The sequence below is a fragment of the Lucilia sericata genome, unplaced genomic scaffold (assembly GCF_015586225.1).
Source record: "Lucilia sericata isolate MDLA Ls3-8-SP2 unplaced genomic scaffold, ASM1558622v1 Contig000307F_arrow, whole genome shotgun sequence".
NCBI lineage: Eukaryota > Metazoa > Arthropoda > Insecta > Diptera > Calliphoridae > Lucilia > Lucilia sericata.
The window spans coordinates 176881-189317 of NW_023994331.1; the positions used below are offsets into that span (position 1 = coordinate 176881).

A 12437-nucleotide genomic window follows, 5' to 3' on the forward strand; every position below is an offset into this window, starting at 1 on the left:
CAGTCCTGAATATGACAGGAGAAAATGGAATAGGAGATTGTAAGATTTTTTTGTGTTAAAAACTAACTTTGACCCGTTGTTCATATTTTTATATAAAAATTCTGGAAATTAGATCGTTAAAAATTAAATAAAAATATGCCTAATAAATAATATTTCAAAATCTACTTTTATAAAACCGAATCTGATCTGATGATTACTGTAAAAGGAATCACATCATATCATGACTTTCATTATTATTTTTGAAATTCATATACATATGTTCATCTATACTGTCTTGGTCATTTTAATCATAATCATTTCAGCATATTACACTTTACTTATCATACAATTATAAATTTAATTTGTAAAACAAAATTTAAATCAAATTTTGAGTTTTTAAATTTAAAATTGTAGCATGAGTATGAGTTTTAAGCTTATTTTTAATTTTCAATATTCAAACTTAACACTTCTTAACCAAAAAAAAAAAAAAAAAACGAAACATTTGACTTTCTTAATCTTAGCATTCATTTGTGTCCTGTCTGTTCTTTTTTGTTTTAATTAACTATCATTTTCCATTATTCTTCTCATTTTCTCCATTTACAGCGAATCATAAACAATCATTACAATCACCCCACTCATCAAACAACACACACATGGACCCAAACGCACCATTAGAACCGATTGATCGAGACCCGGCAACACCGGTTAAATTGTCCCTATATCCCGGAGAATCAGAACTATTGGCACCGGCTTATGAAACCACTGTAAAACCTTTAAATAAAGAACCAGGTTTTATGCAAAAATTACGCGATTTTAATTGGCGCAATGATACAAATAAATTACGTGAAAAATTTTATTTTGAATATTATTCTAAGGAAAAGTTTATGGGTATGTTATATATTGTTTTCTTTTCTAAATCGGAATGAAATTGCATTGTATTTTGAATATTTTCTATTTTATTATAATTTTCCAATTGAATTGTTAAATTAATTTAGAATCATCCATCCATCCATCCACCCACACACATACATACAACATGTGGAAATTTATTCTAACAATTTTATTTGTTTTTTTTATTATAGTTTTGTATATATTTCTAACACCTAATATATATATATTTTTTTAAACCATTTGTTTAATTAAATTTTTTAATTGCCCTTGATATGGCTCTTTTCATGTATTAAATGCAACATTTTTAAAGTGTTAAATTTGCTAATGCATATTGTATCTTTTTGTTAAAAGAAAAACAACGGCAAACTTCAAATAGAAATTTGTATAAATTATTTTAAACAGAATTACTTCTAGTTTCAAATTTTCTCTTTTTCATATATGCCGCCTTGTAAGACCCTTTAACTTCTTATGTCTTTGACACTTAATCTTTATTACAAAATTTTATCAAAATTTTATATTTTTTCTGTTGAAAAAGAAATCTCAATTATCTGTCTTTTTCCACCTGTTGTTTCTTTTTTATATTGTTTATTTTAACATTTAAATTTGAAATTCATTTAAACAAAATATTTTTTAAATTGAATTATTTTCTATTTAATTTATTTCCGCATTATTTTCTAAACAAATTTCATTCTATTTTTGTTTACAATATAAAATTTTTTGCATTTTCTTTTAAATTAACAAATAATAAATTCAATACCCCCATAATTCGTAATCAAAATTATTACGTAAATTAATGTTGACTGGTAAATTTATTAACATAGACAATTTACAATATTGAAAATTTAATTGTACATATGGCATGGCTAATAAATATCACCTACTAAAATAGCAATTTTAAAATTTTAATTAATAAAAAAAAAAATAAAATGATTTAATTTAAACAAAATACTAAAATTTGCACGTCTTATTTGATATTCCTTTTTGGCGTGATTTATTGGTCATAAATATCAAAAAATATGGATGGTGATCAAATATTGGACGTGACTTTTTATACGCTACACTACTAAAATACACCCCATGGGAATTTTTCATTTATGAAAGACTCTCATCTTGGTGTATTGCAATCCCAGGATAAAGAGATGCTAGGGACGGCCGGGACAATAAACTGGTGATGTCATTTCAATACTCGGCTAGTCCTTGGAATGATTTGACATGGGATCAAATTAGAGAACCACATAATCTGGTATTACAGGTGGCCAGTTGCCAGCAGAACATGTCCTGACTGGTGGTTGGTTGAGGCTTCTTCGGGATCCACGTAGTGGCTGTGGTTTAAACCCTTATACCTATAGTGAGTCTGTCGTAGGTTTTTCCCTTATATGTGTGTCGGCTGAATCAGGATGAAAGGTATCTTATACAAGTGATACCATTGAATTTTCCTTCCTTGTCTAGGTATGTTCAGATTATACTCTGTTCATACCAGATTTAACACATTGTGTGTCACTGTGAGTAAGAACAAAGTCTCGGCTTATTTGATGGATTCGTGCCTACATCGGTTTACCGGTTACGTCTCTAGGTGCTGTTATCGACTCAACAGAGGCCATCCCATCTGCGGAAGTGATGTTTTTGCATCTCGGAAGTTAATCAACGGGGCAGCAATGGTCAGAGATAAGATAGCTCAAGTACAGAGTGCATGTATACTGAACTGGAAATTATATATACCTAAATTGCACAATGAGTCAGTCGGTGGTTAGCCGTTACAGAAGCTCATCCAGTGGTTAAAAAAGACCACCATGAAATAGGCCAACACGGCAGGTGTTCTCGTAAAACACTCGACATTAACTACTAAAATGCAGGTGTTTGTACAAATATTGGTCCTGTACCCTCATAGTATTCTATCGGCAAAATTCACTTTCTGAATCGATTAAGCCAAGACCGTCCGTCTGGCTGGCAGCGCATATAAATCTTGTGCTCACTACAGTGGAGAGGGTATTATGCGTTTGTATATATGTTTGTAACGTACAAAAATATTGGTCCTGTACCGACCTTAAAGTACTTCAATCGGCTAGATTCATTCTCTAAGTCGATTAAGCCATGTCCGTCCATCTGTCTGGATGTCCATGTGAAGTTTGTGCGCAAGCTACAGATCGCAATTTTTAAAATAATTTGATGAAATTTGGCATGCACAATTTCTTGAATCCAAGGAAGGGAACAATCGTCCTATGGTTTCAAAAGTAAGCAAGATATTATAGTGCGACCTATACCTGAAAGTTTACTACACTAATAATTTCGCAGATAGATCCTATTATGGTCTGATCTCCAGAATATGTTTAAAAGTGTTTTATCACCAGATTTATAAGCTTTAAGGTGGGTATCGGATATCCTTATATATTGGTTGATGATATCGACAGACTGCTTTGGAAGCTTTGATGACTTTATAAAGGGACCTCAGCGTAATTCTATCAAGAATGCAGTCCATGGATTAAATCTTGAACCGACTTCAACTAAAATAAATACGGCACGGATTTACTATATTGTATTTATTGATCAATTTCATCTCTGTCTCTTTCATTTCTAATACTATCCCCGAACTTTATGGTGTTTTTGAGTCCAGTCTTATCGATTCAAAAGAAGTAAGATATTATAATATTTAGGGCCAACACTAGAGTATATAGTGGAGGACATATGTCCTGAAATGAACCGCTTTCAATAGACCATGAATTTAATATATTGTAGTTATTGATCAATAGTCTCGGCCTCTTTCATTTCCAATACTAGCCCTGAACTGTTATCCGATACTCAGCTAGTGCTAAACTTGTATTACCATTAGACCTTTAGCAGCCCCATATGCTTTACTAAACATTCAATGCAGCAGTATGTCTGTCCACTTAACATCTCCTACTACATAAGAGAGCTAACATTTAACAGATCTCATGCAGTTATCTCTATATGAGAGGGAAATTCTATACATTTTTCCTAAGAATAACATAGTGACTTCTTCAGATTTTCCGAAAAAAAACCATGAAAATTTTCATTTGTATTAAAAAAATTTCATTAATACCGCAATTTTTAAAATACTAAGAAGACATCATAGCAATTTATCAAAGGTTTATAGAACAAAATATGTATGAAAATTTATCTTATAAACCTTTGATAAATTGTTATGAATAAGGTCTTAAATTTTTAATTACCAAAATTTCTAAATAAAAATAAAGAAATCTAAACTCTCAACTTTTTCACAATTACCAAAAATTACTTTAAAATCTTCTAACAATTTTCCCAAAATTTAAAAAAATTTATCTACAAAAAAGAAAACATAAAATTAATGCAAGAGCAATTAACCTATTTTTTCACTACATTGGTCTTATTATTTCAACAGATCACAAAAGTTCATTATCACCATATTGGAGAGTACATTCTATATAAGTATTACAAAAATAAAATACATACATTTCAATCCAAAAAAAAAAAAAAATGCTAAGTACGCCAGCACACTCTCTTTCTTCTTTACAAATAATGTACTACAAAAACTAAAGTAAGTTCCCTAACTGGAAAATAGAGCAATATCAAAATGTATAGTACATTCCGTAATGTAAATCAAAATATGCCAAGCACGTGGGCACCCTACTTACGTATGTATGCCCCAACACAAAACATTACTCACACTCAATTTATCCAATACACTCACTCAATCGCCCGCCTTTATATTCAGACAAGGAAGAGCCCATGCAAAACTTTGAAATTTAAATCTAAAATCCAAATCCAAAATGTTATAAAAATAGAAAATAAACAAAACAAAATATTTAAGTAACAGTACTCTGGAACTGATTCCGCCAGTCAGTATGTAGTAGTCGTGGTCATAAAAATTCAAGAAAAATAAAGTACTAAAAATACAAAAACAAAAAGAAATAAATAAAATTAAGTAAAGTAAAGTGACTAATGCTACTGAAAAGAGTTTAATGATCTTTTAGCTGAAAAACATAAACATTGAAATAAATACCAAGGTGGGTTTTTAAAACTGGAAAACTTCTTTCAGCTTAGTAACAAATATTCGAAACTTTTAAAGAAAATTTTTTTACAAATTTTTCGAAAATTTTGCTTAATGCTCTAAAATATTTTGTCAATTACTTTTATATTTCCTTTATTTCATTTAATTTTCTACAAGTTTAAATTGCTATAAAATTGTCATAAAATTTTATAGTTTCAAAGAATTTTTTTATTGCATACAAATTATGTTAAATTATGTATAATGATCTAACTCTTTCACATCAATTATATCACTAACATTTTAAACGGATTTTAATCACAAAATAACTGTACATTTGAATTATTTATTTGAAGTGTCACTTACCCCTTATTTCACTTAAATGACTCTGAAAGAAAAAAATGGTTATATTAAAGATCTTCAAAATAATTATTAACATAAAACAATGTCTTCCGATTGTAGAGAAATTTCCACTAAGACTAGACTATAGACTAGACTATAGACTAGATTATAGACTAGACTATAGACTAGACTATAGACTAGACTATAGACTAGACTATAGACTAGACTATAGACTAGACTATAGACTAGACTATAGACTAGACTATAGACTAGACTATAGACTAGACTATAGACTAGACTATAGACTAGACTATAGACTAGACTATAGACTAGACTATAGACTAGACTATAGACTAGACTATAGACTAGACTATAGACTAGACTATAGACTAGACTATAGACTAGACTATAGACTAGACTATAGACTAGACTATAGACTAGACTATAGACTAGACTATAGACTAGACTATAGACTAGACTATAGACTAGACTATAGACTAGACTATAGACTAGACTATAGACTAGACTATAGACTAGACTATAGACTAGACTATAGACTAGACTATAGACTAGACTATAGACTAGACTATAGACTAGACTATAGACTAGACTATAGACTAGACTATAGACTAGACTATAGACTAGACTATAGACTAGACTATAGACTAGACTATAGACTAGACTATAGACTAGACTATAGACTAGACTATAGACTAGACTATAGACTAGACTATAGACTAGACTATAGACTAGACTATAGACTAGACTATAGACTAGACTATAGACTAGACTATAGACTAGACTATAGACTAGACTATAGACTAGACTATAGACTAGACTATAGACTAGACTATAGACTAGACTATAGACTAGACTATAGACTAGACTATAGACTAGACTATAGACTAGACTATAGACTAGACTATAGACTAGACTATAGACTAGACTATAGACTAGACTATAGACTAGACTATAGACTAGACTATAGACTAGACTAGACTAGACTATAGACTAGACTATAGACTAGACTATAGACTAGACTATAGACTAGACTATAGACTAGACTATAGACTAGACTATAGACTAGACTATAGACTAGACTATAGACTAGACTATAGACTAGACTATAGACTAGACTATAGACTAGACTATAGACTAGACTATAGACTAGACTATAGACTAGACTATAGACTAGACTATAGACTAGACTATAGACTAGACTATAGACTAGACTATAGACTAGACTATAGACTAGACTATAGACTAGACTATAGACTAGACTATAGACTAGACTATAGACTAGACTATAGACTAGACTATAGACTAGACTATAGACTAGACTATAGACTAGACTATAGACTAGACTAGACTAGACTATAGACTAGACTATAGACTAGACTATAGACTAGACTATAGACTAGACTATAGACTAGACTATAGACTAGACTATAGACTAGACTATAGACTAGACTATAGACTAGACTATAGACTAGACTATAGACTAGACTATAGACTAGACTATAGACTAGACTATAGACTAGACTATAGACTAGACTATAGACTAGACTATAGACTAGACTATAGACTAGACTATAGACTAGACTATAGACTAGACTATAGACTAGACTATAGACTAGACTATAGACTAGACTATAGACTAGACTATAGACTAGACTATAGACTAGACTATAGACTAGACTATAGACTAGACTATAGACTAGACTATAGACTAGACTATAGACTAGACTATAGACTAGACTATAGACTAGACTATAGACTAGACTATAGACTAGACTATAGACTAGACTATAGACTAGACTATAGACTAGACTATAGACTAGACTATAGACTAGACTATAGACTAGACTATAGACTAGACTATAGACTAGACTATAGACTAGACTATAGACTAGACTATAGACTAGACTATAGACTAGACTATAGACTAGACTATAGACTAGACTATAGACTAGACTATAGACTAGACTATAGACTAGACTATAGACTAGACTATAGACTAGACTATAGACTAGACTATAGACTAGACTATAGACTTGACTATAGACTAGACTATAGACTAGACTATAGACTAGACTATAGACTAGACTATAGACTAGACTATAGACTAGACTATAGACTAGACTATAGACTAGACTATAGACTAGACTATAGACTAGACTATAGACTAGACTATAGACTGGACTATCGATTAGGATAGGATAGGCGGCTCATTATTTTGCCTTCATATTTTGGGTATATACATATATGTATGTAATTGATATACTTTTATAAATTGATAAATTAGATAAAAATTTAAAATCAAACTAAATGACTCCTTTTAGACGAAACTATTCCTCTTTAGTTCATTTCAATAAAAATGCCGTTAACCAACAATAGTAGCAATAACTATTTGACCAAAAGCTCGTCTAGCAATTGTATTCCATTAATGTCATTCTTCATTAATATACAATTTCAAAATGAAATTTAATAATAACATTAAAATTGTTACAATATCAATAAAAAACAAGTAAAAAAGTATAGTCGGGCGAGGCCGACCATATGATACCCTACACCAGTTATGAATATTAAATGTGATTTATTTTTCATAGTAAAGCATTTATTTTCAATATTCCCTTGTTCCGATACATTTAAGCAATTTATGGATGAAAAACTAATTTTCTGAAAGAGGCTTTATATGGGGGCTAGGGGCAAATATGGACCAAGCCCGATAAAATTTTGTGAATATATTTATATTTACATAATATTTTATTGTGCTGAATTTCATCGCGATATTGGTGTTTATAAGTTAATTGGGACATTCAAGTAATTTTCTGAAGGGGACTTTGTATGGGAGCTAGGGTCAAATGGGGCCCGATCTTTGTGAAATTTGGCAGAGTCATCAAGACTTCTATAAAACTTAGTTGTGCCGTATTTTATCGATATATCTGCATATATAACATAATTATGAGCTCAGAAGCCCTTTTCGGGGGGTTCTGTTGTATGGGGGCTAGGTGAAATAATGGACCGATTTTAACCATTTTCAATAGGCTTCGTCCTTGGGTCAAATAAAACGTGCGTGCCAAATTTCATCCAATTATCTTGAAAATTGCGACCTGTACCTTGCGCACAAGGTTTACATGGACAGCCAGCCAGACGGACGGACGGACGGACGGACATAGCTTAATCGACTCAGAAAACGATTCTAAGCCGATTGGTATACTTTAAGGTGGACGAATATTTTTGTATGTTACAAACATCAGCACAAATCCAATATACCCTCCCCACTAAAGTGGTGTAGGGTATAAAGAAACTTGTTTAAATAAAAGATATTTGCAATAATTAGAAAATAGCACTAGAAAATTCCTAGAAATAATTTATACTAATATGAAAGCAATTAGAAAAGGCACACTATCACTGACAAGACCAGTCTCACAAGTTGTAAAAAAAAACATATTATGATTGAATTTAACACCCAACATCAATTGATTTAAATTATAAATGATGGTCTTCTCAATTATATTTTTAAATGTGCATACGCACGCACAAAATTAATTTAAATTTCAATAAAATTGTCTACAACAGTTTTTTTTAATAATTTTTAAAATTTTGATATATTTGCAGGAGGACAACTTAAAACGAAAAATGGCCAAAAATATGTGTTTAATGGCAGACCATCGGGTATATTTGTATCAAAAACTTGTGCCACATTTACAGCGATTATAACAATTTTGGCCATAATATTTACCATATTGATAACGTATTTCGTGACAGTCAACACTATGACACAAAGGTAAGTTTTACTTTTTTAGTTTTGGTTACTTTCAGTCTTTAAATAAATTATGACTCAGTGGAAAAAAATAAAAGGCTGGTTTTTTGTGTCAAAAAAAGAGAAATGACCTTTTTTAGTGTTTTCTGATATAAATCATTTATTTTAAAAGCATTTTTTGTTATACAACAAACAACCTTGGTCAAAAAAATCAAAACTTAACGGAAATGGAAATCAATTTTAATTTTTACCTGCCATCTTTATTTCATTTTTCTAAAGGAGTGTTTAAATCTCAAACTTTCACTTTTAGTTACAGGTGTAAACTATATTTAAGGAGTGTTTGAAACCAAAAAGCTAAAATAGTTAACCGATATCCTTTTCTCTTTTTCACTTTATTTTTCAGTTGCACAAACGGCCATAATGTACAAAATTCTATACAATCACAACCACAAAATATTAGTCCCATTGCGACAGCCAGTATGTTGGGCATGCCCCTGCCCAAATCAAAATATGATAATAAACCTGCTCCCGTTGGTGATATACCGCCCGATAATGATATATTCGGCGAGGATCAAGGCAAATTTACAGATCGTAAACTACAGTTATTCGATGGTTGGTTGCCGTTACATTACAAGTAAGTAAAAAAAAGTTCAGTGAGTCAGTTGTTCACTGGTTTCATTAATTATTTCTTTTTACATTTTTTGTTTGTGTTAGTAGTATTAAGGTTACATGTGTGTTAGTATAGTTGCGGTTTTTTGTTTTTTGTTTATTTTACATGTTAACCTCAATTTTCTTGCTGTAAATACATTTACTGGTAATGTATTTGTTTTAAATGAATAAATGTTTGTTTCCTGTCACATTACAGCTGTCAGTTTGTTATCCTAATGTAATAGGTTGTTTTAAAGTTGAAATTCTAACAAAATTTAAGTGGAAATTAAATAAATGAGTCAAATGTTTGGCCAAATCAAACATTTTTATTTTGCAAATTTTACATTTTTTATTAAAACTCAACTAATTCCCAGTATAAACATGGTAATGACTTGTACTTACTCAACAACTTACTTATCAATGACAACTACATACCCCTTGTATTATTTAGAAGTAGTCTAGTAAACTAAGCAGTGGTCGTATCCGTGTAGACAATTTTATTTACTTAACTCCCTATTTGCAGGCTTAGTAGGGTGTTAGGTAAGTTTCTGTTTGTAAGAGAGCGTGGTAAATACTTGCCTCTAATGTCATCCCCGTGTTTTAAATGTAAGTTTTTGCTGACAATGCAAATTACTTTAGGCTCTTCTAACAAGTTCCTTTTTACAGTTTTGGTTGTTGATATGACTATCGGACCGAAATCTTTTCTCTCTCCCTCTCTCTTACGCTATAATTTCCATCGTAATTTTTAAACTTTACAGCTAATACCCGAGCTTTTTTGTCCCGTATACGGGACACCGGTGTCCACAGATTTTTTTTAATTTTTCTCTATTTAGAGCGTAACTTTGAGTTCACAGCTACAGTAAATGGTTATTTCAAAAGAAAAAAAGTTATTTTTTAGAATTTGATGTCAAAAAAACACTTTTTCTATTTTCGGTCAAAAATGATCAATATACTTCAAAATAAAGTGTGTGGTGAAGTCATATCCATAAAAAGTCCAGCGGTTTAGTTTTCTACATTAATGTGTTAAAGAACACCTAATGCAATCTCGCCGTCATCCCTTAAAGACGATCAAACCGATAACTAGTTTAGTGTATAGAAAAGTTAAATAAAATAATCGTCTTCAGTTGGGTTTCCGCATGCAGAGTAGTCGGCGCCAACACGTATTTGTACTCTAAGATCGTCGCCGCAGCCGTAAGGTTCTATTTGTACTCTCAAGTGATAAGTTTTTCGATTTCAATTCAGATTACGGTGATTTCCGACATTCGTTATAGCAATTTTACAAAATGACTAATTTTCTACAACGACCCCGTAATAACCCTTCAGAAACTATTGCGGAACATGATTCATTTGTGTAATACCAATACTACTTCCCTGTGCATGATCCGTTTAGTTACATAGAATCATATTGCGGATCGTATACTAACATAATTTTAGTATTTAATTTTGTTTTGGGATTAGTTTGGTGTAATGAATAAGTGGATTACTTGGTCCTCACATTGTTAAATGGAATATGTTTTTCCTAAATATTTAGATTAGTCCTTGGTTAACGTGCGCGCGAACGGTCAAGTCAAAGAGATTCCGTTTTGACCTATGGATTAGTTCTAGTCCTTTAAAGAGTACTCTTTAGACAAGTGTGCGGATTAGTCTCAATTTTTGCGGGGTAGTCATAAGAGGAGTACTCCTCTTTTTGAGGTTATTTGAGATTTTTACCCAATAAATACATCAATCTTTTTAATATTACTCTATTCGGAGCTTCAATTTCCGATATAAACCTAGTAAAAACTTTCATTACCATGTAAGGGACTAAAATGCTAAAATTTACTTACACAAGATCAGTTTAAGTCAGTAATTTTAACACGGTGATGTCATTGGAGGCAAGTAATTAGAAAAAGTAGTTCATTGTAAATCGCATAAAGAAACATATGTATGCAGCTTCTATATCTTCACTGGCAAGATGACAAAATGAATCAGAAAGTATTTATATGACACATTATTAGTAAGGCCTTATTAGACTACGTCTACGTAATCCAGACGATATGTAGTTGTGATTGAAAAGTATGTTGTTAGGTAAGTCATTACAATTGAAAGTCATTACCTAGATTTTGCTGGGAAGGTATAAACAACTTAATTGCAAAACTCTCTCTACAAACCTAGGTTGAATAACCTAGTAATTTGAGTGGTTAAAACCCCGCCAAGGATCAAGAAATATCTTATGTCTAACTAAAACCGCATATTACACATACCCAACAAAATTATTAAATATAATGCAATTTATAGAACTTAATGTATTATCACCTCAAACGCCAACACTTAAAACATAGACCACAATTATGGTAATTTATAGCTCTGAAATACACCTTAAATTATGCTAAAAAGCGTAATTGTTTAAAAAATCCGTAAAAAAACAAACAAATAAGCAAAAAAAAAAAACAATAACCACTTAATTAAAATAGTGACAAAATACAGGTTTTTTGTAAAAATTATTTTGTAAATACAAGCATTTAACAATGTAATTTTCTGTCGAAAAAAAAAACCAAGAGGCGCAAACATTACACACATTTTAGAAATAATGAGCTAAAAGTAGGTGCACGCAATTTAACGTGTAATTTAAAGTGGATACACGGAGGAAATTGTTTCTCAATTAATAAAATAACGAATTTACAAGAATCATAAGCTCAAGTTTAGATTTTCCTATTTCAATTTGCAAACTCAATTTTAAAGCAGAATTCTAAATGTTTTGTGTTAAAGTACTTACATATACGATTATATGTAAGTCATAAAAAGAGTACTTAAAAGTAATGCAGGCTGTATGTAGTAATCATAAAAAAG

General features: G+C 30.9%; 1 protein-coding gene across 7 annotated transcripts in view; it reads left to right on the plus strand.

Moving 5' to 3' along the window:
- Positions 1 to 12437, plus strand: part of LOC119603436 (aminopeptidase N) — a 133440-nt gene that overhangs the window by 107177 nt on the left and 13826 nt on the right. For 4 of the 7 annotated variants that reach the window (XM_037955473.1, XM_037955475.1, XM_037955472.1 and 1 more), the window contains 2 exons: positions 8816 to 8984; positions 9364 to 9594. In XM_037955473.1, the coding sequence (XP_037811401.1) occupies positions 8816 to 8984; positions 9364 to 9594 (400 nt within the window). Of the gene's footprint in view, positions 1 to 582; positions 868 to 8815; positions 8985 to 9363; positions 9595 to 12437 lie in introns of all 7 variants that reach the window. The other 3 variants (XM_037955470.1, XM_037955471.1, XM_037955469.1) reach the window with 1 other exon arrangement.